This window comes from Hylaeus volcanicus, chromosome 3 (assembly GCF_026283585.1).
Source record: "Hylaeus volcanicus isolate JK05 chromosome 3, UHH_iyHylVolc1.0_haploid, whole genome shotgun sequence".
In the NCBI taxonomy this organism is placed as follows: Eukaryota; Metazoa; Arthropoda; class Insecta; order Hymenoptera; family Colletidae; genus Hylaeus; species Hylaeus volcanicus.
In genome coordinates, this window is record NC_071978.1 from 11,844,830 (window position 1) to 11,872,626 (window position 27,797).

The 27,797-nt window shown below is 39.2% G+C and overlaps 2 protein-coding genes and 1 long non-coding RNA gene across 6 annotated transcripts in view; 1 reads left to right on the forward strand and 2 right to left on the reverse strand.

Annotated features, from left to right (window-relative positions):
- Positions 1–11,356, reverse strand: part of LOC128874133 (multiple PDZ domain protein-like) — a 107,577-nt gene extending 96,221 nt beyond the window's left edge. For both annotated transcript variants that reach the window (XR_008456581.1, XM_054118495.1), the window contains exons 1-5: positions 11,170–11,356; positions 10,781–10,853; positions 10,313–10,695; positions 10,107–10,232; positions 9,908–10,023 (exon numbers count right to left, since the gene is read on the reverse strand). Coding sequence is in view for 1 of the 2 variants with exons in the window: in XM_054118495.1 (XP_053974470.1) it covers positions 9,908–10,023; positions 10,107–10,232; positions 10,313–10,695; positions 10,781–10,796 (641 nt within the window). In the remaining variant the exon portion in view is untranslated. The remainder of the gene's footprint in view (positions 1–9,907; positions 10,024–10,106; positions 10,233–10,312; positions 10,696–10,780; positions 10,854–11,169) is intronic.
- Positions 11,357–12,086: 730 nt separating this feature from the next.
- On the forward strand, positions 12,087–27,566 carry LOC128874135 (uncharacterized). Of its 3 annotated transcripts, none has more exons than XM_054118499.1 (19): positions 12,087–13,307; positions 16,028–16,151; positions 16,652–16,737; positions 17,121–17,382; positions 17,495–17,624; positions 17,815–17,966; positions 18,057–18,332; positions 19,299–19,610; positions 19,844–19,939; positions 20,153–21,011; positions 22,384–22,949; positions 23,614–23,792; positions 24,034–24,173; positions 24,717–24,863; positions 25,028–25,117; positions 25,606–25,984; positions 26,352–26,521; positions 26,589–26,732; positions 27,362–27,566. In XM_054118499.1, exons 2-19 carry the CDS (start codon positions 16,076–16,078, stop codon positions 27,564–27,566), a joined length of 4,269 nt encoding a protein of 1,422 aa, XP_053974474.1. In that variant the 5' UTR covers positions 12,087–13,307; positions 16,028–16,075. The 3 variants fall into 3 exon arrangements, with proteins under 3 accessions (XP_053974474.1, XP_053974475.1, XP_053974476.1); XM_054118500.1 differs by having other exon boundaries at positions 19,311–19,610; positions 24,034–24,182; XM_054118501.1 differs by having other exon boundaries at positions 19,311–19,610.
- Positions 19,452–22,521, reverse strand: LOC128874145 (uncharacterized). Its single transcript, XR_008456584.1, has 3 exons — positions 22,351–22,521; positions 19,673–19,750; positions 19,452–19,572 (listed from the first exon to the last, which is right to left on the reverse strand). It is a non-coding gene; the product is annotated as an uncharacterized LOC128874145 (long non-coding RNA).
- Positions 27,567–27,797: the final 231 nt, after the last annotated feature.

Genomic DNA, 27,797 nt, shown 5'->3' on the forward strand with positions numbered 1-27,797 from the left:
TTAAGGGTCAATCAATTTCCAAGTTACGACGTAGTAACGTGGCGTGTTGACTACATCGGGAGAAACACGGTATTATCCGTTGTCGTAATTCTTCTGGCACACGTGGTTTGCTCTGCTAAGTGAGACGAGGTAACCCACGATCGCGATTGCATCGTAGTGCCAGCGCTTTTTCTACTTCGGGTAGTAATTGGCTGCCATAATGGAGCTAATAATGTATACCGTCGTCGGCGAGGTTTCGAGTCGTCGACTAAAATTGCGACTTTCTTGCCGTTTCAAGCGAAGACATTACCATGTACTGGGTGTAAATTAAGTGTAAACACTGGCCTTTAGGGTTGATTGGACCCTTTGAGGGAAGCATAAGCTTGAAAGGGGTGGCAAATTCACCTGTGCTTTCCTGTTTCGGACAGGACCCTCATATTACAGTCTAGTGATAAAATCAGACTTACATTTGTCAGTTATATAATTTTTTTAGTTAGAAAATTCTAATTTGGACCGAAATTTAATTTGCATTAGTGGTTATTTTTCTCCTTGTCTGAGTCAAAGAGTTGTTAAGAGACACATGCACCACAGTACAAAAATATTTGAAATGAGTATAATTTCATTCGATTAATAAATGATAAATTAACCAATAAAACCAATGATATAATTATCTTTTGAAAGGAATACCTTGAATTTTGCAGAGGCTTAATTGACGTTCGAAAGCTGATATTGTTTTAGAAATATTCAGGTTTCCCAATCAGTGAGCTTTGGTTAAATTACATACAGGCTGTAGATCAGGCTTTGTCAAAGCACAGTTCGCCAATTCATTAGTGGTCGACCGCGCAGAACCGATGTGACTGGGCGTGCTCGCATAATTTTCTCGAAAATTTACATGACGACCAACTCGTATGCGCGCGAGTGTAAAAGATCCCGGATAACCGAATAAAATGTCGAATTCACGATTCGAGGGAATCTTGTCTGCGAATCAATGCAATTGGAAAGCAACACGGCCTGAGACCAACTTTCAATCGACTTCATTTTTGGCTGAGATCGATTAGCAACTATCAACTTACAGGTCCATAATTTTGCCTGTGAACTATTTGCTTTTTGAGTAAAAAATTGCAAATTTATCCTCAGTAATTGTTCGAAGTAGAAGAAAAGTTGGTTTTCAGAGAAACGAACTTGTGATTTAATATTAGTAGAAACGATTAATATTAATATTAATATTTATAGAGTCAACTGAATTTTAAATTCTCAGTCAGCAAGTAATACCGGAAATTTATATGCTTTTGTATAAATGGTCTGTGACGAAAAAAGTTTGGGAAGCCCTGCTGGAGATGGCACAAGAGGGATTTCATGGCGGATGTTAAGGATGATAGCAGTGCATTTGAATCCAGTGCCATTCAAGACGCAAACTGAAATAATCCGTGACAAGCATATCTATTTCTGGGTCATCTGTTAGTTGCTGACAGAACTAAAATCTGGGTTCAACGATATCAATCACTTTACAGCGAGTGGTAGAAACAACCTTTCCCTTTCAAACGAAAATATGAGGGGAATGTTTTTCGGGAAAACATAACATTATCGATGTATCAAAAATGGGAAAAAATCTTATCCAAGCAACTATTCCAAGTAACGGCATTATCGTTGAAATTAAAATTGTGAAATAAAATGTACAATCGACGGCTACTTCAACCATTCCATCGACTAAACGTCATGAATAAATTGGTTGATTTTAAACGTTGGTTATATTCGTCCCATCTACCAACCCGATATGATTTTCTCCATCACTGATTATCCATTATCTCTTCATCAAAAATTAAAGGGAAATACAAAATGGAAAAAATTTCGTTGTAGTTTTAATTGCAAATATTGCTACAATTCGTACAATTTCTGCAATTTGCGACCAAATTTATTCAAAGTTTTCATTTCGCTATAGATGTGAAGAATATTCATAAGTAGACTGTGGATGTTTATACATTTTTGCTACCAACCAAAATTGATTCAAAGTTCTGACTTCACTATAAATGTGAACAATATACATGAACTATGGATGTTTATGCATTTATGACAAGAGGAAATATGAGAAAATGTAGCGACACAAGACATAAAATAAATAAAATATCAACAATAAGACATATTTTCGTGAAAATTAAATTCTTTACCTATATCTATAGAAATACAGATTTGCATAAGCATCATCAGTCCTCTCATAAGATTAAATTGGCTCGCAGTAGAGGGTTTGGCAATATCATACAGTTCTAGGGTTAAGAGAAGAATCGTTCCGTCATTGTTAATTGAATAACCCCGAAGCAACGATTAGGAGAGGGAAAGAAACAATGACAGACTGTGTACATAACGTCTAGACATCGATCGGATATCATTGTCCGGATTGAATCGCTACCGCTGGGCTCCGAGGCATAAATAATCCAGAAAGCAGAATAATTTCATGTTGAATTCGAATCTGAGATCGATGACGCCTACACCTACGGACGATCTAACCCAGTTTCACCTTCGAGGCGTGTACATACCAGTTTTCCCGCAGAATGGAGGCAGGTCGATAAAAACACGATTTTACACCTTTTCCCACTTATCTGTATACCTCATGACGTTGAACTGTGCCATTCGCGTATTTCGAATTTCGCCATCGTTCGAAACCAATTTTCGTTACCATATAAATAAAAAACAAATACTACCATATGAAAGGCAAAGCTTTGCCTTTCATTAAAACTGTATAGTAACGATGCCTCGTTCTTACCTCCAAGGAAAATACTTTCATTCGTGATTTCGCATGAAAACGAGGACAAAGGAAAATCAGACCTAGACCAAAATTTTAATTACACGATCTCTGTTTAGAAGTCAATAAATATTGGAATAATACTACAAATTCGATAATATTTCCTTTGGAACTAAAGCTAATCAATTTATTATTCGTTGCAAATACTCCTTAGCCTTTATTTTTACAAACTACTTTGTATTTTGCACCATTTTTTTAGTACAAAAATAAATGCCTCGACTCCTCCAACTGTAAATTTTCGGGTCCACGTTTGATGCTCATAAATATCCAATGTTAATCACCGCGAGGAATTTGTTGCTGCGAGTTCGAACGAACAGGGGGATAAATTTTTTAATTAATCGCGAAAAAATGGCACCCGAAAACGAATGAAAATTATTAAGGCTGCATTCCTCGTTTGCTACACCCGGATAGAAAATGTTTTCCCGTTAATATTGAATATGCAATTCGGTGCTCATCTCGCTTTTTTCAAGCGTAATTAAAATTCAAACTTCGTAATGGGAGATATACGAAAGCGCAGAATAGAAGGGAATAACGAAGTTACTTCTCGTCTCGAGTGCTCTATTTTTATGCAATACCTGACCCCTTAACCGTCATGAAAGGTACAAATATAAAGTGACTCGCAGATGTGCTCGGATGATGCAAAATGAAAACTAATTACAGGAGTCACTTGTTTATTCGAATAGGAATATTACACAACAGAATAATGAGGGACGAGTAAGACCTTTGAATTGCGTTCCTTAATTTAGTTTAAGCTTGATGGAGCATGCTCGAAATTTATTAATACGTACTTGTTTCTTCAGATATGATACAATGAAATAATGAAAGACAAGTATGATTTTTGAACTGTTTTTTCATTTAATTTAAATATGATGGAGCATACTTGGAACGTATTAACCCTTTGCACTCGAGAGGATGACTCTCAGTCACCAGTAGATTTCACGGAGCAAATTTACAATACCAAAAGTTTTTAGGTTCAATTTCTTCGGAGCTCGACGTATCAATAAAATGATTGTCGGTGAGGTAAAAGTGACCTTGTTCTAAAATCTCGATAGCTTAGAACTGATAGCAATAGAATGTTAAGAAACATCTCGAGTTGCTGAAAAATACCAGAGAAAAAGGCATCGAGTGCAAAGGGTTAATAAAACAAAGTACGTGAAATATATTAAAGATTTGTAAGTACCCAGTGGCAGGAATGTTTGTTACGCTATATAATTTTCGAAATCTAATTTATCTATGTAAATAAAATGAAAAAAAATTGTACATGCTACTATTGAATACTACGAATTTTTTTTATGAAAGTAACTGCAAATTTAACACTAAACTCTCAGTCACCAAATTCTACTATGGTACAATAGAAATAATTCTTACTGGAACAAATCTATTTGAAATTCAAAGACGTATGTACCACTTTCCTGAAATCGAGCCACTACGAAATGGAAAAGGGAATCGAATGAATTTTCTCGGCATTCCAATTTCAGTCAAAGACACATTGATTGATCCCAATACAGATTTAAACTCTGTGGACAATGAAACAACTGTGCTCGTGGTCCCTTAAGTATGCGTGCGTGTGAATTCTATTTACGTAAATCCTGATCGATCTGACACTTTCAGCCTTTCGTGGACGTAATTTAGAACAGTCTCTCATTCGAGCCTTTAAACCCCCATTTTGCATCTATTGTATACTGCTGGACGGAGTCAAGGGATCGGTTTCCAAGCAATTCAGGAAAATAAATATCAAGAATGGAAGGTCTACTGCGCTTTTAATATAGAATCGGATTAAATCAACACGTCTACCTTTAAAAGCTGGAGCTTTTAAAGCTCGGAACGTACGCTACACAAATTAAACATTCAACGTCTACAAAACAAAGAATATTTTTTTTTTCAAACTACCACACAAGAAATCTACAACTATCTACAATTGCAATTACACCAGACTTGTTTCTGATAAACACAACTGACAATAACGTGGAAATGAATTCCAGAGGTGAGGTCAAGAAACATTTCATTAGCTTAATTAAACTCCCTGCTAGCTTTCGTTTCAGCAACTCCGACGTTTGCCAATGGGGCACTTTGAAATTATAAATTGCAAAACTCGGGAATTTACATGAATTTACAGACCACGCCGCGGGAATATTTTACGAATGCTCTGATACGAGGGGAAATATTCTACTAGAGTGTTCTGAAATCATTGAGAGCTCAAAACAATAAAGATGGGGCTATTGTGGACAGAAGAACGAACTAAATACCGGGGATGATAGAAATGCCGCGTACTGGACGCAGGAATATTTCCACTCAATACCTGACTTTTATATCGTGCTAGAGATCGCGAATATTGGACACCTAAGTGACTGAGTGAGTGAATTTTATTTATAAGAGTACGAGAAATCATACAAGTTGGATATAATACGTGATGTACTAGTCTTGTATTTGTTCCTTGTTTATATTTATTTAATTCCTGCTTTAAAATACTTTGCATTTGCATCTACTTATAACTACTTCTCTTGCCAGTAGTGTTTTGGAGTTCACTGGCCCCCTTTAGCTCGGGTACCTGGGGATTGCTAAACCCGTACTGTGTAGTCACGATTAAAAATTAAGCTAGCCACAGCCCCTGAGGGAATCTAATTGAGCGAAAAATGTATTTGATTGGAACTTTTTTGAGTCATAATTTGATCTCTCTTTGGGAGTCGATAAATATTACAGTTTTACTCAAATCCACATGTATATTGTAATATACAGAGTGTCCAAAAAAAAGCATTCAATATTTATATGGTGTATAGGGCACACTGTACTGAGTAAAAAAGCTTTAATAAACATAGGTCCAAAGATCAATCGTTTCTGAGATATAAACATTTTTGTTTGCTATTATCATGATTGACTTACTTGCTTCCATCGCATGCGAATGAATGTTCCCATTCAAGTGTCGACAATTTCGTCAACTTTATTTGTTCAATTTTGTGTACAGAAACGAGCGGTGAACACGTAGAAAATCTTCTATAAATATCGAAAACCCAGTAGTAAATCAATCATGATACTAGCAAACAAAAATGTTTATATCTCAGAAACGGTTGACCTTTGGACCTATGTTTACTAAAGCTTTTTTACTCAGTACAGTGTGCCCTATACGCCATATAAATATTGAATGCTTTTCTTTGAACACCCTGTATATTGTGTTAAATGGAATAACGTTTAGTGAACTCCAAATAAGCGAAAGTATACGAGAAATATTTATTTAGTAGAAAAAAAACGTCCAGGACCGAGGATACATAGTTCAAAGTATTGTCTGTTTATTTAACATACGCTTCGACGTTTAATTTATGTACACCTTTGTGGCGGAGAATATTTTTCTACCTCGAAGAAAAATATTCGAGGAGGATAGTCCAAACAGCCAGTTTATTTCTTTAATAAACGTTCCAACCTTTAATTCTCCTTTCCACCAAAGAGGACCACAATAATGTCCTAGTGGTTCCTACATAAATCGGGAGTAAACAATAACGCCCGTGGTATGTTATGAAGAAATTCAGTCGAAACGTTCGTTGGTATTATTTCAAACTGCGTATTATACGCACATCGAAGTGAAAAAAAAAAGAAACGTGAAAATGTAAACACGCTCTGCGGAAATTCCGGAGCAGGAAATTCCTGTATCTAAGCTCACTGTGAATAACGCGTTGCCTTTTCGTTAAAAGTATATGGTAAGAAGTACTCAAATTTTGAAGAAACACATCGTTCATTTCATTTTATGAATTTAGTGTCCTATTCTGAAGATTGACTCGAGAACAAAGATGTTTACACAAAGAGTTTCCCTCTGAATTCGTGGCAAAATTCATGATAATGAAAATTAAGTGAAGTATTAATAGTGTCTCTTCTCTGGACTAAAGCTAATAACTAGACTGCAATCTAGGATGTTTATGCAAAATTATACTTTCCCAAATAAAAACTAGAAATTGAAACAAAAATAAAAGCATGTCTTATCTTCTAAACGGTATAACATTTATATTATTATTGATATTTTACGTATTTTTAGAGTTGTGGACAATTGTATAAATTTTCCCATATTTTCATTTGCCACAAATGCATAAACATTCCCGAGTCTATTAATAACAAACGATAGACATCATCTTCCACGTTTACTATCAATCTCATCTCTACTTTCATCCAAAACAAAACAAATTCTCGATTCCTCAAAAAGGAAAGTAAAATCGAATAAAGATCCAGCAGTCTTTCACATCTAACTCCAATCATCTCCACATCCATTCAAAATAAAAATTCTCTGCTTCTCAACAAAGTAAAGAAAAAACTTCAAACTCACCACCCGAAGCTTTCTTTCCACTGACCCCAACCGATTCACCACGTTCACGCCAGCATAGTCTCTCTCTCTCTTTCTCTCTCTCTCTCTCTCCCTCTCTCTCTTTCTCCCTCTGATGCCCGGTGTTCGCTCACCCGCGATGATCGTCGAACGTCAAACAATCATCGCGATGACCCGGCGTGACTGCGTGCGTGGTGCACATGTACACCAAAAAAAAAAGAGCGGCGAACGCGACCGATCGACGAGCTACATCTCTCGTTCTGTGAGTGCCGACGTGACTGGAAGCGAGAACGACGTCGTACGATCGCCGATCCGAGGGTGCGAGTCGGGCACCTCGTGAAAAAACCGCGCACACCGAGGGAAAGGTCAAGGGTCCGCGATACGTTGGCGGAAACCGCACCGTGACGACGATCGAAGAAGGAAAAGGGCCGTTTGTCGAGTACGGGCAACGTTGAAGGAAAAAACGACGTCGAGCCGCCAGCCACAAGCATAATATGAGGAACGTGCGTTCCGCGGTGGCGAGCGAGTGCCAGCGAACTCTGCGCGACCTTAACGCGTCGAGGAACCGTCGAAGACTGACGGAGAAAGTGGGGAGGCCCCTTTTTCGAAAGCATCGTTTTCTCGACGGTGGCGAGGCTTCCGGACACGGGCAACCGGGCATGCGTGCCACGAGCCACCCGATCAACGCACTGTGCACAGGGTGTGCCGAGAAACGCGCGGTTAGGGAGAGAGGTGACTCTCGAGGGCGCAACGTCCCACTCTGAACGGGTTGGGAGGGTTGGATGATCTAGCTGGGAGGTAATTCCTTTTTTTTCTTTTTCGTATTGTTTAAGGGTGAAAAGCAAGTTAGGAGGCCGAATGTTAAGTGCTTTTCGGGATATTTCTTTTTGCAGAAAAAAAGTTTACTGAATTCTTTTACAACTTTGAGAATACTTTTGGTGCGTTTTAAAGTACATTCGTCGATTTCATCGATTCGTTTCGCACGGAAATCTTTGAGTTATCGCGTTTCTTTTTTGAACAATATTTTTTTCAAATCTATGAGAGAGATAACTCTAAAACTGTGCTTGATAGAAGGTTGATATCTCGAAGATTTCTGTGTGAAATGAATTGAAAAAATCACCTAATGTACTTTGAAATATGCCTACAATATTCTCATAGGAAAAAAAGAATTGAGTAAATTTTTCTCTGTAACAAGAAGTCAGGAGAAAACACTCAATAGTTGGTTTTCTATGTAGTTTTCCTCTTAAGGAACTAGTCTTTTAAATCGAACATATAATGTAAACTATAAAAATAAAGTTCAAATGATTTGTTAATGATAAAAACGCTTTATCATTCGAATAAAAGATGTGAACAAAGATGGAATTCTTAGTTTTATAGTCTACATAAAACAACCCCTAATACCATACACCAAGAAAAAAGAATCTTTCGAATCAAATTTTTGTAGTTTTCAAAATTAAATATATCCTCGGCATGTTTTTATACCAACGTTCAGGCCTCCTCACGCTTTACAACATCACCCGAAACATTTTTCAAAACCCTTTGTAATTCAAAAGTAGCACATGGGTGAACAAAAGGGGTTGATCGAAAGGGTTTCTGCCTTAAAATAGACTCCCCCTTAAAATTAGCGTCAACCATAAATCCTTGTACAAAATATCATACGAATCAGCATCTAACGATTCACTATGTTCCATCGAGAACTTTCTCAGACCAAAAAATAATTGTCATTCGCTCCCGCAATGTGGAGCTTCAACCCCCTCCGTTATTAACCTACTTCTGCAGAGTGGTAGATTACAGAGATCCCTGTTGCTACGTGCAAAATATTGGCTACGATAACTCGATAATTGCGGAGATATAAATAATTAAACACACGTTGTTATATACACAATGAATATCAATCTGTGTCATCGAAGTGGCCATGGACGCGCATTATAATCAGTATGCCATTCGTTAAAATCACGGTATCAAATTCTATTCATAAGTTTTTTTTATTTGAATAAAATTGCCTGGAAAAAGTCGAGGTATCGTGTGGTTTTATTTAAGAAAAGAATTGAAATCGTACTCCACCGGTAGAAGTGGAAAAATGAGGCTACAGGAAGATAGACCTTGTCGCGCCATCCACCTTTTTCCTCCATCTTTTTCTGCCTTCAAGCAAATAGGAGTTACGACCCGTCCCAATTGCTCACCCCGTAGACACGGGAGATAATTTATATCGCGTTACGTGTGCTCGCCCCCACACAAGCACAATGGGAGTGCTCAGTGGGAGGTCGAAACCCTGTGGATGGCTCGACCCGTAGTCGTAACAGCACTGAGCCGTGAAACAGTGGTGCAATTGAGCGTAGGGAGTTAAGAACCTACAGGTCGAATTCTGAACACTTTTCGGGCACTATGGTCCAGGCTAACTCGACTGACCTTTCAACGCAATTAAGGATCATTCCTACCAGGTTGGTCCACCCACACCTATACATATACCTTCTATATTCGCGCACGCTCTTTGTGTCTCTCTAGCGTCAAAGATGGACAGAATGTAATCAACGGCTGAATTGGATCAAACCCAATTTGACGCTGGAGATCGTTCCTCCAGCTGTGAAATCCCAGACACGACTACTACTTTTACTTTCATTCCCGAGTTGGGATGTTTTTAGTACATAAAGAAAGTATACAGGGGTCGCAAGCGAGCCTTATCAAAGGGTAGGATAAGACAGGATAGGATTTGTGTTACGTTTTATTCTATAGCAGGGGTCATGAATCCTTGGTTAAAGTTTCGCACTAAATTGTCTAGCTTGTTGACTTCTATTATTGTCTTTATTATTTAATAAGTTGGGACTTACCAGCCTGCTATGCCATTGGGCTGTATCTCCTGCAGGAATATGCCAAGTTCCCCTTTGTCTTTACTGCGTAGACCAACGACACTGAACCCCAGGCTGGTCCCCTCTGGCTTATACAGCTGAGAAAGAATATTATTACATCTAAGATTACATCTATTTCATGCCCACATTTTTATTATAAGGTACAATATGCTCCACGAACCTGCACAGTGAATATCTGGCGACCTCTTGCGGCGGCTTCGATGACCTTCTTGAACTCCTTAGCATAGGTTGTAGTTGTAATTGGAGGCATTCCCATAACCTCCGACACAAGGCTAGGACTTGTAACCTATAGCAAAGTATAAATTTTATTCTTATTTTGAGTAAAACGAGAAAACATTGATTTTAGTTATTAAAGTAGCATCTCACTTGTGCACTAGTATCCTCGCTGCTGCTGTGCACTAATGGACCAACAGGAACCCTCTGGTCCTCCAATTCGCTACTATCTTGATATAAATCCTGGTACATATTTGGTCCAAGTGGCTGCACCGGTGTGCTGGGAACTGAGAGCTCCAATTGTCCACTGATACTGATGTCAAAATCTCCAGGCAAAATAGACGGATGTTGTCCTAACTGAGTATTCAACTCGATTAGGGAGTCTTGAATTGTCACTATACTTCGAAATACTGGATCTTCCAGTAGGGAAATTAAAGATCTGATATCCTGTGTTGTATGCATCTGTAGCTTAGGATCGTCGCAGTCTTCCACTCTTTCTTGAACATGCTCCAATAAATGGAGCGCCGTGGATATGTCTGAAATTATACAGAGACACCAACTCTTAGACTAAACTGTTAATACATAATCCATATTTTAAAACTAATCTGAATTTATATTTACCTGCGCTTAAAGGCATTTTGATCCTGTCAGTTTAGATTTATCTAAATGAGTATAAAAATCCTTGTATGTCTACCTGTAAAAAAAACATGTATAACATTAGTACATGGATTAATTTATACCCTTTGTGGTTTCAATATATTGTTTATTTTCCATTTAATTATATGAAATTGTTTAAGTACAAAATAATCATAACCTCAATAAATGTCAAATGTTGAATATTGGTGAATAAAAGGACCCAACTATCCGATTTAGGTTAATCCCAACGACGTAGTTTAGAAATTATTCACCCATTAAATCAACTGACGTTAACTTTAGCTCTACCATGAATTTATCGTAAATCAATACGTGGTCGCACAATTACTTTTGGTATTAATATAACAGTAATTTACCTCGCCAAAATCCTTTCACGAAATACAAATAGAAGATGAGCAGGTTGCGAGTCGATAGCTCTCAAGGAATTTCACAGTTGCGCAAGAAAATTGCAAGCGATTTCATTAAATATCACAGAAAGCGTGTAATTGCATTTTGCCATCAGCTGACTGTACCAAACTATCGAGCACTTGACAGTTCCTTGCCATAGACGACAAACGAGTAGATTGGCTTCGAGCATGACGATGAGATCGGCTGAGAGGTCATGTGAAACGCGCGGCAAGATTTGAATGTACCAAAGTACACTCTTCGTTTGAATGGTAAGTATTATAAGAATGTAACTATTCTAATAAGAGAAAATACAAATTTAAAATATTTAGGAGTGAAATAAAGACATAGATGACTTTCTAAACAGGAAATGCGTCATTTCATGTTTAATAAATGTAGGATAATAAGGATACACGGTGTAGGAATATAAACAAATGAATTGCTTGTAAATTGAAAGGGAAACGATGAATTTATCTATGTTTATCTATAAAATAATTTTGATGATAGACAATATATAAAAGATAAAGATCTTATCGAGGTAATTTCAGTATCACTGAGAAAACAAACATCTATGAAATGAGAGAAATAAAATAAATTGTTAAATATGAACCTGATCAAAAACCAAACATTTTTCATATTCATGTTAAAAAACAACACATATTATAGGTCTGGTTGAAATTCTAAAGAATTAATCCTTTTCATGCACGTTTATTTCTAAAGTACATACAACGTACCTGGTTACTTAATTAAATTTGATTCAAAAAAGAATTCATGATCACATAACAATTAATTGAATGTATCAGACAGAAGATTCAAACAAAGAAAGGCAGTATGCTAGTACATATAATAATACTTCTAACAACGATGAACCCTAGAGATCCAGACTCCCCTATCCAGCTCCTAAAATGAAAATAAGAATAAAATCACGCTAAAAATAGATCGCAAATAAAGAACAGACGAGTTTGCGTTCGAATCAGTCGACGACCACCTATCCCAACTCGTTGTTCATCCTAGTTGACCTCGGGTAGGAGTCTCTAATCCATGATTCCGCTACCAGCGATCGCCCATCGGCACAATCAACCCGACATGGCGACTGTCTATCGCATCGATTCTCAAACTGTGGGGCACGAGTCCCCAGGGGGTCGTCAGCGACCCTAGAACAATCCAACAAGCTCCTCACAATATATCGACTAAACCTTCGACGATAACAACGAGCTACAGCATCTTCATCTATTCCTCGATTTAGATATTAAAAGAAATGTTTAACTAAGATGAAATTATAGGTATAAAGGATTATTGTAGAGGATCCCAAAGCGATGAGGCTAGAGACTACAACTTCATCGATCAGGATGAACGACATCATCTTCATCTACTCCTCGACTTACATATTAATACAATATTTGTAACTAAGGTGAATTTATAGCTATGAAGAATTGTTGTACAGGGTCTCAAAGCAACGAAGCTTGAGGTTTGCGGCTTTAGTTTATCGACTAAATCTTTATAAAAAATGATGATCATCATCTTCAACTACTCCTCGACTTACATACCAGTAAAATACCCTTAATCTAAAGTGAATTTATAGCTAGAAACAATGACTGCACGGGGCCCCAAAGCGACGAGGCTTGAGAACCCGCGGTCCCGGCGTTTACACGCACGTCGAACGTTTTCCCGGATGGCCCCACGGAAACCGGACACAATGGAGTCACTTCCGTTGAGCACAAGGCCAGAAATCGGACGTGGGGAGACCACACCGCGCCTGTGTACCACCAACGTTATCTCGCCACCTATGTTCTGCCCCCTACGGCTCGTCTATACGAATCATTCATCGAAACGATTCTTCCATCAGCGTTGCTTTCCTTCCCCCCTCTCGTCGTGCGGGTGTTATGCATTATTTCCACGGTTTACGTCGATTTTGACCGTCAGTTTGATTACAGGTGCCATTCGCGTTGGACGATTCTGTTGGGATTTTCGTTGGGCCACTGAAGGCTCTATCGAACATCGAGTTCGAGTTGTAGATAGATCATCCTCTGGAGACATCGATCCCTTCCGCGGATTGGTTCGTTCTTCGGGACCACGACGAACGTGTGTGAAGCTTGTCGACCACCTTTCTGTAAGTACAGTGAAAGGGCTTCGTGCTGTATCTTCTGAAGGGGAGAAGACGAAGAAAATCTATGATTCTGGAATTTGTACAATTTTTTAATTAGATGTGTTCAATGTTATTTTTAGTTTTACGGAAACTTTTGGTAGAATTTTTACTTGTGTGATAGTTAGTTAATACAATAGAGGGGAGGTTTTGATCGAGATGTGCCCTCCTCGTTGGGTTTCTGCACTTCTTGATAGCTGGGCGTCCTGAGACCTAACTTTGACAATTTATTTACATCACGAATTATTTTTAGATTTTGTTCTGAAATAAGTGTACATGTTCCTATGCAATGCACTCTGTGCATTATTATTAGTGTGCAATTGAAGGATGAAGCAATTTGTAGTATTTAATCATCTTCGACACCGTGTGATTCACATAACATATCCATATATCTATATCTTCAGTCTGATTTAATCTTTTTACCATTATGCACTATTGTGCAACAGGAGCTTATTACAAATGCTGAAATATAGCAATTTGAACCAATAACCTGCACGAGATCGCAAAATTATCATTCTGATTTTTATATACGTACAAACATGTCTAGAAATATTTATATTTTACTATTAATATCAATCACTGGATCGTTATATAAATTTATTACGAATGATATAAATATGTATAATAAATTAAGATGAACTTCTACCTAGATCAATCTGTATAAATTAATAAAAAGTAATACAAATTATCTCGATAAAGTTCATTTTTCACAATGACTTTGCGCTCGAAAGACATCTGCTGTGCTTTGAAATTTATAATTATTTCTCAGGAAGCAATTACGGATAACCTGTCGTTCCGTGGGAACATATTAGCGCAAATATCGCGCAACAATCAAAGAATCCTAATGTGATTCGAATCACGAAACAATGTTATCCGTCATCTAGAATGTAGAATTCAAATCGAACGCGATAATAGCCTTGTAGCTTGCAACAAGGTTTTCACGAAAAAAGTGAACTTCCAGAAGGCGGCAGTCCGTTTTACGTATAAAGCCAACTTACTCGAAAGCTACCTAAGCGAACTTTTGCAATACTCCGGATCAAATGATCGGGAAACTGGTTAAACTTGTGAAATTGCAGCGACTGTGATAGATTGCATCGTTCGATCTTTTAAACTTCGAGGAATTCTATGGAGAACCCCCAACATAATTAAATTTCGCAACTTCGACGTGCCTCCTACTATTGTTTAAAGTAAAAATGATGCATGGATGTAGTTATCTAATTTTTCTATCAGCTATACAGTTTCCCCAAGTAAAAAAGTTAATCTGAATATAGTCAAAACTATTAATAATGCATCGTTATTAAAATAACATTAGCATATTACATTTTTCATCCTATCATTTTCTATTTAATATTTGAGAACTGAATTATAGAAAGCACATTCGCAACCTGGATCAGGGGACAATGCAATTACATAAATTTAATACATCACCACTATATTACTCGATATAACGTTATATGTTGAGGTTTCGTACACGTGAACCTATAATTTTCTCTCATCGACCGTAACATTAATCACCGAGTGAGCATTCATACACTTTGGACAGACAACCACAATTACCGAGGCGATAAACCATAACGTAATTAATAAGCAGCATTTCTATGCCGTAGGTCGAGTACCGTTCGTGGCGAAGCACGCGTGCAACGATTGACAATTTGCTCCAATTAATACGTTTCCTCGACAATTATTCAGCGAATCGAATTCTGTGTCTAATTTTCATTTGAAACATTTACTTGAAATGTGCACGACCATAGAAAGAAGGCTTGCTGATAAATAATTAAAAATGAAAGAATGAAGGAAAGTTACAAGAGAAAGAGTTTGATGATTCACATACTAATACTTGTAAGATTCAATTTTTTCTGTGCTAAAGAAGATGGAGACAAAATGGATCTACCTTTTGTACGTTAAATCTAATAATCTTTAAGAATAATCTGTTGAGAAAAACTAACTTTATTAATATGGGGCTTCTAAATTCTATTCATGGTAAATTTAGAAATCATTAAGAATAATTTAATAGAAAAACCAGCTTTATTAGTTGGGACTCCCGAATTCCATTTATGTTAAATTCAAAAACCTTCAAGTTTAATTTATGAGAAAAACCAACTTTATTAGTTTGGACCCTCCAAATTTCTTCTTGGGGCCCATATACTGCTGCTAAAATACAATACGTAATTCTGTTTGGTGGAGTTTTCGACGTATTCAAAGCATGCAGAGACAATGCAAGGTTTTATGGAATTCCTGGGCCGCACTCACCCTGAACACTTCCCACACACTGGCACCCCCAGTGAACCTTATTCTCTGACACGCGCACCCACACGATGGCCGAGGACCAGCACACGCCCGTAAAGCCAACGGACCGTGTTTCCAACTTTCAAGCATCACATTATTAGTGACCATTATCGTTACTAACGCGCTCTATTGCAACAAATCAGATGAAAATCACCCATGTACAATTATCGAAGTTTGATAGCCACTGATTGTATATTTGATTGAATATTTTGAGATTGCAAGCCTCCAATGAAATTTTACTCTTTGGTAGATCTAACGTAGGTCGATGGTATTAAAGTCCTTCAGGTTGTTACTGAGACATCCACGCCACTGTTGTTCTTCGAACGAAGACATTTCCCGTATCATACACGTGCAAATTCTAAACCTACAATTTGCAATTTATTACAATTTTGATTTTACAGTTCCACCGATGTTGGAACGACCACTGAACGGCGAGCCAACAAATAAAAATGAAAAAGTTTAACAACATATCGGATATACTACAAACGATCTCCGTGCTAGCTACCTTAAAAGTGGTAGTTAACGGTAAGTAATAACTGCTCATGCCTAGTTTATAATTTCCTCAAACATATAAATACAATAAAAAAAAAGACATTTGTCTACCGTGAAATTAAACTTTCTTAAGTAACCATTTAACCGATTAATTTCCACGTTCCTCTCGCAATCTGATAGACCCGACGTGTATGCTCTAAAAAGTCTCTTTTGTGCTCTGGAATCCACGAGCCATCATGCTCGCGGGATTCGCGGCCGTGCAAATTAGCAATGGAATGCACAACAGCAGTGATGTCACTTGTACGCTTGCGAAATTACGTTTCGTTCCATTGTACCCCCGCCTGTGCCACTTATAGCACGAAAATGTCGCGACGATAAAATCGTAGCGCAGCTCGTTCCGAAAAGGAAATAACCTGATTTTTACAATCAAGAGAGAGATGAAAGAGGAAACAATGATCCATTTATGAGAAAATAACAAACATGTCGATTAAATTCATACCGCACCGGTAACGGAAGGATCGTCGCGTTTTCAGGACAAACCACATGCAATGGCGGTTTAGGTCGAGTCGTTTACGAGAGACTTCCGGACCAACAGCTTCAGGGCTTCGACGATGACGTGGTACGAAATTTTTGTAGACATTACACAAATAGAAATTATTCTACGTGTAAAAATACGTCGAAAAGTATGATGAAGTTTGTATGTAGGAGGCTTCGTTTTTGAGAAAATCGAGTTTGAAGGTGTTTGGGGCACTTGTGGCACACGAAATTTTTAAAATTGATTTTTTGGGAAATGAAGCCTCGTAGGAAGACACGTTAATCTGTACTTTTAACTTATTTTTTCATGTATAATCATCTTCTATTCGGTTGAATCATTCATTGTGGGGCACTTTGTGCATTACTGTGATATTGCACTCTGATACTAGAATTATTTAGCTATATTCGCAATAGTGTGCACTATATTAAGATTTAATAAATATTACTGAATGGCTGCGGTCGGTTCAGGTGCGAGACTCAGCCCCGCCGTTCAGAGTTTTGGAAAAGTGTCAGGAGCTCTGTCTGCGGGATCGAACAGCGACGAACAACCTGGTGCGTGCGTGCACGAGCTTTGACTTCCAACCTGGCAGCAGAATAGCGTCCTTCAGCGGGGCTGCTGAGTACGAGGAAAGCACTTGCTACTTAACGAGAGAACAAGCGCAACCAGAAGGCATCGGGAACCTGATGCTTGTGCCAAACAGCGTCCACTTCACGGAAGTTTGTCTCGGCTGTGAGTGCATCTTCTTCGAGTTTTTTCATACCTTGTTTACTTCAGAAAAAGAAACGCTGCGGAACTTTTCTGCTCGTTGAGTTTAATATTCTGACGGTATGTTTTTGTGTAGCTGACAGGATAGAAAGAGAATGCCCGAATAGGCGCTACGTTTTTGAGAGACATCCCAGGAAGAAACTGAAACTACCATTAACGGACATCAAGGAAGTTAGTGCAGCGAACAGAACAGACTGCGAGGATAGGTATTGTGTAGTTAAAATCAAATGGAATTAGATTCATTTGCAGAGAATTCGTCGAGATTAAAGAGGAGTGGTTGAAAAACTATCTTAATTTCTAAATTAAGACAAGCCCTCTTTGTTAAGATACTTTGTCAGATTAAATGGATACCTTGTATATTCTACTTCCCAATACGTCATCTTTTCTCTGTTGAAGATGTCTCAACGAATTCAGTTTCATTTGCCGATCGGCGACCTACGACACAGCCCTAAGGAGCTGTGCCCTAAGTCGTTTCACCAGAAGAACACATCCTGAATTATTAGAAGACGATCCAAATTCTGATTATCTAGAGAACACATGCCTCAATGGTGCGTTTCGAATCACAGAACCAGAGATTAAAAGGTTCCATAATTGTATCTCTATGATTGCTAAAATTGTCTGAACTTTTAATTCCCCAGCGGAGCGCCGCTGCGACGGCCTAGCTGTGTTCGTGAAAGAGGAGAACAAGCGTCTCCGAGGGCCCTTCGAAGTCGACATCTACACGAACCTAACTTTGGACGAGTGTCAAGCTCTCTGTCTCAGAGCTGAAAAATATTTCTGTCGGAGCGTCGAGTTCGACGAGCAGACGCGACAATGCGTCATCTCGGAGGAGGACTCCGTCTCCCAGAAGGACGACATCGGGATAAGCAACAGCCCGAGCCACCACTTCTACGATTTGGTTTGTCTGGACAATCGTAAGTAAATTTTGGATACCTAGTGGGATTAACTCTAAGTTACAGAAGAATATTCTAATGTAGTAGTATAAATATAGTGGTATAAATTAATTACAAGAGTATTTAAGAATTATTAGTAGTAATAATGGGTCCTGTAGTATCATACACGGTCTGTCTAAAAAGAAACCGAATTTTTGCTATTCAAAGAAAAAAGTACAAGTAAAGTTTTCACACACACGTTTATTTACTCAAAATAATCTCCCTCTGCGTCAATGCAGCGTGTAGACCGCGTAATTAACATTTCGAAGGACCTTTGCAGCTCCTGTTTTGGTATCCCGTTTAGTACGGCGGTTACAGCGGCCTGAATCTCCGAAATATTGCTATAATGTGTCCCTTTCATTGGAATTGGCATTGCTACCTTGGATCATATTCACCCTACTCGCCTGATCTGTCTCCCTGCGATTATTTTTTTCACCAAAATTGAAAAATTCAATAAAGTAAAAACTTTACTTGTACTTTTTTCTTTTAATAGCAAAAGTTCGGTTTCTTTTTAGACAGACCGTGTAGTATAGTGAAACACAAGTGCAACCTATCTATAAATACTACAGTCAAGGATCGAACTCGAGATCAATCATGATTAAGAGTTAGATCACCCTCAAGTAGTCGCTCAAAATGCGAGAGTGCTTGCACCTCGTCCCCTTTCCCTCATTACACCATTTAGCCACCTTACACCCTTATGTGGTGGAAGTGACTCATCAGTGACCTTCATGGGGAAGCCATTTTTCAAGTGTTACCCTTATAGTGCCATGTTGAATCATGAGTAGCTCACTTCATTACAGCAACACCCTTCCCGAAACTCCAACAAGAGCTCCTTCTCTCCTCCATAACATATTCAATAATTCTGAATATATCTCTTAATCTAAACAAAACTGCAATGATCAATTAGCTCCCCACAACACGTTGCCATTACCCACTTATGAAGCGTAGATCCGCCCATAGCACGCGGCTCCGAGTACCCAGACAGCAGCTCCTCATCGCACCTCTTCTCCGACGGACGTCGACCTGACACCGCCTTCCAGCGGTACCGGAACTCGCGTTTAAGCGGGGAATTCCACTCGGAAATAACCGGGCGCAGCTTGAGCGAATGCCTCGACGAGTGTCTTCGACAGACCAGCTTTCAATGCAGGAGCGCAGTTTACTCCGAGCATTACCACACTTGTCGACTGAGTCGATTCAATCAACGAGATGGCCACAGGATCATCTACGATGCGGATTACGATTACTACGAGAACCTTATGCGTGAGTCTTTGAATGTAAAGTCGTGCTTTCGATTGATTTTCGAGAATAGAAAATAAACGTACCTTTCGAGTGGTACAGGAATCGTCTGGGGGTTGTCTCTGGACACTTTCCATTCAGAAAACGAAACTTAGGGGAGGATTCTGGAAAAGTTGTTTGATAATCAGATGAAGTTTTAGCGTAATGGTATTGGGTGATACATTATTCATGGTACTGAGGTGAAATTGTGTGGGCAGATCAATACTTGGATGGGGATCGAGACAGTCCTGGATACCGACCAGATCCCTTGGGACAGGATACGAATTTTGGACGACCGTCCTTAGGACGACCTGGTTAGATATTAATTTTACTATTTTAATAGCTTGCATAAGTTAAAATTAGATGGAATTAGATTCATAATTGCAGAGAATTCCTCAAGATTAAAGAGGAATAACAAGCTCTCTTTGTTAAGATAGTAAATAGTCGCTGAATATTGTTCAGTATCGAGAAGTTAATACATTCTTCAAAGCTAATACATCCATAAAATAATTAAAACTATTGTCCAGGCTATCCAGACGATTACGACAAGGGATACACCAGCAGCGTGAAGCCAGATCGGTTCCCAGATCGCCACCCAGACCGTTATCCTGACCGTTATCCTGACCGTTATCCTGACCGTTTTCCAGATCGTTATCCCGACAGATACCCAGACCGATATCCTGATAAATACCCCGATCGATACCCTGACAAATACCCAGATAGATACCCAGATCGTTATCCTGACAAATACCCAGATCGTTATCCAGACAAGTATCCAGACAAGTATCCAGACAAGTATCCAGATCGTTATCCAGACAAGTATCCAGATCGCTATCCTGACCGTTTCCCAGCAGACAGATACCCAGACAGATACCCGATGAGTGGACACTATCCAATCGGAGCTGGAGGAGACTTCCCAGACCCCATAGATCGGTATCCAGGTAACGATCGCTATCCTATAGATCGTTACCCAGTGAGCGATCGTTACCCAATTGGATATCCATCCTCTGACAGATACCCATCCTCTGATAGATACCCATCCTCTGACAGGTACCCATCCTCTGATAGATACCCGATTTCCGATCGATTCCCGATCAGAGGCGGCGATCGTCGTCCTGTGCCTGCGGATCGATACCCAATTCCCGATCCAGCCATAGACAGATATCCAACGAACCCTCGATTCCCAACTGGAGTCGGTAGCAGGTACCCGATATCCCCTACTCGCTATCCGAGCGACAGCGATCGGTATCCCAACGCCATTGACCGATACCCCGTTCCAGAGGACCCCTTGGATCGGTATCCCTCAGGATTAGGTGGGGCCAGGCCTCACGCTGATCGATATCCCATCAGTGAAAGATACCCGGACAAGGACCTTTATCCCAACCGGTAAGCTATGTTAGTCGAGGAGCCATTGTTCCTTTTTTCTGGACAGATTACGTCCAGTACATTCTGAAAGGAATTAAATGGGACAGTGGAGGCAACGGGAGGTTCTTACAATTTTCTTATGCTGTTTTTAGGCGACTTTTGAAAGGACTGAAAAAGTTAGGTATTTGAGAATTACCTAGCTAGGTCTATTATGTCTTTATTAATTAATTGTAGCAGTACCTAGGATAATTGTATCGAAGAGGACCTGCAGACATACAGAAGAAACAGGAGATTAACACTAGGTTTACCAAACTCCCAATTTTAGGCATTCCAAATTTCACGAAGTTTTAGAGAAAACATTTATATTTCTCGTCAACTGTTTATGCTGACTTTTATCCACGTAAAAAGACAAGCATATATTCAAATTTATTTTTGGTCGAGCCTCCTAATTAATTTCAATAAATCGACTTCATTAAAGCATTACTTCTGTAATAGGAATCTGATAAGAAATCTCCGTAAACCTAGTTGTTAATAATAAATAGACTACGGATCTTTACGCAAAATAAAATCTTCGCAAACGTGCCTACAAAAATTGAACCTATAGAGGAATTTATTTTATTCTGCAAATATTATAACATGAACTTTACTTTCAATCTTTTTTATATTCTTGAATATTGTTTGCATTTTGTAGGTTCTTGCACATTCAAATTTCCTATAAATGCGTAAAGATCTGCAGTATAATAATAAATTACGTAACCGATAATGTCGCCGATGTTTCAAAGTCTTTACTTAAAGAAGCATCCTGAATAGAAATCTGATAAGAAGTCTCGTAAGAAATCTCCGTAAACCAAGTCTCAATAAGTATAGTCGCTGGAAGGGATCTTGTGAGATTGTAAACCGAAACAGTAGTTATTGCTTTATTGGGCCAGGTAACTGATCCGTAGGACGACAGGGGTGTTGCGGCTCTAAAGTATACATGCCCACGTTACACACCGGGCCCCCAAGACTTGATGTTTGCTACGCGGGTTTTTCCAAATTGGAAACACCGAAAACTCTTGACGATGATTGGTTAACTAAGTTCCTACCTACCACAGTATTTTCAATAAGTCGGCCAACAGAATTATGTGTGAACATACATAAGAAGAAAAAAGTTATTGAAATATGAACATCCTAATTCTGATACCATACGACCCTGAATGAAAAGTCTAGCTCTGTCTTTGTCTAAAAAGGTGTCAGATTACTAATTGCGGTCGATTTAAGTTGTAAAGATCGATGTCCGACCGACTTTACAACCTCACAAGATCCCTTTCAGCGACTATAATCACTTGATTCATGACGTAGCTAACGTTTCAAAGCCTACCTTAACCCTAATCCACTACTCTTCTGCCCTCAGGTACCCTCCACCCCCAGCTCACGGAAGTGGCTACCCAATCGACGACGGCTATGGACCCCAATCGCACCCAGAACGCCCCCCCTTCGGCGCAGCTGGGCCCACGCGTCCTTTAGGCTTCGGAGGATACAACAACGACGGTGGTAGTATAATTGGCGGAGGCTACGTGGGTGAGGGTGGAGTCTACAACACCAGACCCTTCGGGACGAGCGGTGGTCCCATCATTGGTCGTCCCCCTCTGGTCTCGAGATGCGACGAACAGGACAATTTCCGTCAAGTGGGCCCCCACACCAGGGTCCGAAAACCGTTCGTCAGACGGTACACAACCGCCTCCTCCCTTGCTCAGTGTGAAAGGGAATGCGCCGACGCCAGGGACTTCGTCTGCAGGTCTTTCAACTATCGGCCCTACGCAGCCCCATTTGGCGCTGAAAGGGACAACTGCGAGCTCAGCGACAGGGACTCCAGGGACATGGACATGGGGAACCCTGTCTACTATGACACAGGCTCCGATTACGATTTCTACGAGAGGAACAACGGTAGACAGGGCGTGGACGCTGAATGTCTCGACGGTAAGCGTCGTAATCGACCTTGGATGCCAACTCCACGGACTTCATGGAGATATTTTTGATGATGAGGAACTCTTGCGATGTGTTCATGTGGACACCATGCGTTGACAAGTTTCGGAGCATTGTACAGATATCGTCGAACACTGTCACTTGGATTCAGCTTGGAGAAATAAACAGACTACTCTTGCCACGACATATACATTTTTCTTTTTAATTTTTTAATTGTACGTCGCAGGGTTCTTTGTCTGCAACCAAATGACGTGCGTGTAGAGAATCATCCTCGTATTCGTGGATAATATCATTGCCAATTACCGTTTGAAGAATTCATTAATAACTTACATAAAATAGAAATCCAAATCAGAAAATAATGTAGTCCGACTCAAGCATAGCTTTAAACGTGTTAATAAAATATTTTGGACATAGCGAGTAGTTTTTATTTTTAATTAACTGTTTAATATACAATTCCACGTTCTCCTTCTTTCTTAAACTTCTCTCTTATGTTTCTTGTTGCGCACAGACGATTTCATCTCTCTCTTCATCTTAGAATACAGTTTTGACGTTCATTGTTAATTGCTGAATGCTTTAATTACTTATGCTTGCGTGGGACTACATTATACTCCAGCTTGGAACTTCGTGCGTTAGTAAACTGTGTGTATGGTCATTCTAGTGAGTCAAGTCTGTAGCGAAGATGGAATGGAGTTTACGTTAAGGACACCGGAAGGATTCATCGGCCGGATATACACGTACGGCTATTACGATCGCTGCTTCTTCCGTGGGAATGGCGGAACCGTAAACGTGCTGAGAATCAGCGGTCCTCAGGGTTATCCCGAATGCGGAACTCAAAGAGTAAGAACACTTCTCAACCCCTGTCTGAGCTATCTAAACCATCAACCGCCCCGTTATCTCGTTCTTAAACTACATTACCAATTCGTTTCTATGTGAAACCTGGACGATTGCCAGAAGGGAACGATCCTCCAGTTTTCTTGAAAATTTAATTTTTACGTTTAATGATGCACACCCGTGTCTCCTTCGCGAAGTTTCCCTTGAATCGCTGCGAATCGAGGTTACATTTGGCGAACAATTCCAGTACGGCGACACAATGACGAACATCGTTGTGGTGCAGTTCTCCGACTACGTGCAAACCGGAAGGGACAAACGTTTCAATCTCACCTGCCTGTTTCGAGGCCCTGGCGAAGCTGTCGTCACGTCCGGCTACATCGGTGCCGGGTATGCCAGGTCATATCGATTGAGAAAACCGTGCCTTGCACCTGGTGCACTCGCCGTGTTTACAATTAAATATGGAATGCTTCGCTTGCGTTACTTTGCATGGAATCCCGGGTGCAAGCACACTCGATTTACTTCAATACTGTATAAACAAATTCGAGTAGAGCTGCCTCGACCATTACGAATTTAAACATAACATGGATTAACACGTTGGCTGTCAAATTGATACTTGTGAACGATATGAGGCTAGCACTCCCTTTCTATACAATTCAAACTTATTTTTATTGAATTTAAATTTTAACTTATTTTTGCGACTTTACCAAATCCACGAATTCTATGCAGATCCAGTTTCTTTAACTTCTCATCTTCGGAACTAATTCATTTAGAATACTCTTGTGCATTTTTGGACGTTGTTGTTGAATCATCTTGTGTGTATTAACGTCTCAAATTTGGTAAATTTTTGAGAGTTGAATGAAAATGAAGATGGATGAGAGAGGGTTGAATATTAATTTCAATTTCGTTAATAAAATCTATTCTATTGTGTAGGTCAGGGTCTCCGATCCCTATCGAATATCTTCCAGCAGAAAATACCTTGAGTTCTCGAGTGCGTCTGCTTATTCTCTATCAAGGCAGGCCCACAACCACCATCGCTGTCGGTGACCCACTCACCTTCAGGCTAGAAGCCCAGGATGGGTTCGTATTTTCCTCCAAGTTATCTGCAACTATTCTTTTTAGTTAAATATACAGAAAGATTGAAAAATAAGTAACACTAAATCACACGGTGTGTTTCTAACGTTTTACACGACTACACTCAAAGAAGAACGTATACCATGACGTTTCAATAATACTTTCAACAGGTACAATTATGTGACTGACATCTTCGCCACCAACGTCATAGCGAGAGATCCTTATTCTGGAAGGAGCGTTCAACTAATAGACAGATACGGGTAAATATTACACAAAGTATTCTATTCCTTTTTTCGTACTCAAAATAATTCATGAAGGGAATCACATAAATCTAATATCTCTAGGAAGATTTAAAAAAGAAACTGATAAAACTGCAATTGTTAAGATGCTATAATAGTATTTACTGGTTAACTTCTAGAGACTTCTAGAGAGAACAATTTAGATTGGTCTAGAAGAAGTAAGAAAAGGTAATGGAGTTCTGTGGTTCACCCTACGGGGTGCTAACGTCCACACTTGAGATTATAGGGAAAAAAAAGGGAGGAATAGTGAACTCACGACAAACATAATTTTCTAGTTAACGCTAATGCACAGGTCTCCTTATCCCAAACTAAAACTTAATTCCAAAATAATTAAATTCGCCATACCAAAAACGTTTGCATCCTCCTTCTAAACATTCCTAGCACCTCACCTTGCACACTGAGACAAAGAAAACAATATTTATAAACCCGATGGGGCTTTTTCCGTGCAGCTGTCCAGTGGACAACTACGTGTTCCCAGGATTAGATCGTTTGCGAGAAGGAGACAGCCTCGAGGCGCGTTTCAACGCCTTCAAAATCCCGGAATCCAATTTCTTAGTGTTCGAGGCGACTGTGAGGACGTGCAGGGACGGTTGTCAGCCTGCTTACTGTTCTGGTGGCACCGGAAGAAGCGAGCCGTCTTTTGGAAGGAGGCGAAGAGACGTCTCGACCAATGATACGGTCAATGAAGAAAATGAAATGACCACGATAATCGAGAATAATGCAAACGACACGTCCTCAGCGACCAATTCCACGAACGTCGATGACATTCACACTGAAGAAGAGGAGGAGGAGGAGGAGGAGGAGGAACACGTCAGAGAAATGATTGAGGTGGGCTTCTGAATCAAATTGATATTAAATAAAGTATGTAAACAGTTCTGAGATTAGAATTCAGTAACGTGTGCTTTTTGTCGATATGAGAGCAAGAACGTTCACTTCCACTACCAATAAGAAGTTATTATTCCTTTATGTATATTAGTTATTCTAAGAGTGCTACGTACAAAGTAACTTTTTTAGCAGCAAGAATATACACCAATCTTCTTTTAATTTAAATAACTAAATATTTAATAATAAATAGAAGTTATTATTCCTTGATGTATATTAGTTATTTGAAGAGCGATACGAACAAAGTAACTTTTTTGGCAGCAAGAATATACAACAATCTTCTTTTAATTTAACTTGAATTGTTAACTCGCAGGTGCTAGATTCAAGAATGGAGATCGACGAAGATACGATGATGGAGAGACAGACCACCATTATGGAGAACGTTTGCATAACACCCAACGAGTATTACGGACTCGTGACAGCGGTGGCAGTCCTCGTGGTGCTTCTAGCTTCCGTAGTATTGTTGTCCATGCTGATCTACAGGTATTTCTTTTAACGACGCGGCGATATCACGTTTGTGTACACAAGCAAAATCAATCGACTGTTTCAGAAAATACGCTTACGCGGTGATCACGAAGAACCGTAGAGTTGATAAAGCATGCAATCGCAGCAGTCATTCGGATGACGCTTACAGCAGTCGAGCGAATAATTTCTCCTTCCTACGGACAGGCCTTCAGAAACCGTTTCAATCGACGTACGTATTTAGCAGTTTTAGTGTTTCAATCATTTTATTCTGATCCTCTTCAGAAATGTAATACAGAGGAATGTAATACTTGGAGAGAAATGTTTAAAAAATTATATATATTATATTTCCAAAGAGAACCAGAAAAAAAAAAAATATATATATATACATATATGTGGTAGAAAAATGATAAAAGTAGTTGGACAATACACTTACATAATATAAAATATAGGAAGTTATTAGCCATAGATGAGCGATACCATTATGTCAAACAATTTTTCATCCATGACTAATAACTTCCTACACTTTACTGTATAAAAATACTGACTAACCGTGGGTAATTTTTATCATTTTTCTGTCGTTCGTCCCATTGTTTCCAAAGAGAACCAGAAAATAAAATAGCTAAAACATTAAGGATGCTTCGTCGAACTTTCATTGTTATGAAACGTGGTGGAGACTTCTATAAAATATACGATATTTAGCTTCCTGTTGCCTTTATAGCAAAAATGTATATACCAAATTTATTGAAAATTAAATTTTGGAACCTTCTTGTTCCATACAAATCTTCGATAGAGTCAAAGATAACCGAGATACCACCCTAACTAACTGAATTAACACGCTCGTAATTATTTTATTTCCAGGTCGATCTCCAGATCCATGAGCAACGTGATTAGTCAACGCGTGAGTTCATCGTCAACAGCTCTGGAGGGTGCCGTGGGATTGTCGTCCAGCAGAAGGACTGGCTTCGACCCCAGCGAACCTATTTACACCGATCCATCGCTCTTCGAGGTCGCTCGCTGCTCGTCGCCCAAACCTGCACTCAATGATAACTTCCATCTGATGTGAAATAAGGGAAACTTACGTACTTAAAATTCTAAACGAAACTGAGGAACGTTTACAAATGGAAACATCGACAAGTTCAAGTTTGAATCATGTAACTTTTGGATAACGTTCGATCTCAATACTATTATTTAACGATCTGCGTTAGAGTTCTTAGTATTTTTAAATAAATCTCACACTCTCATTGAAAGGCTAAGAATACGAAGTAAGACAGCTACGTTCACTGCTAGTCAAGTT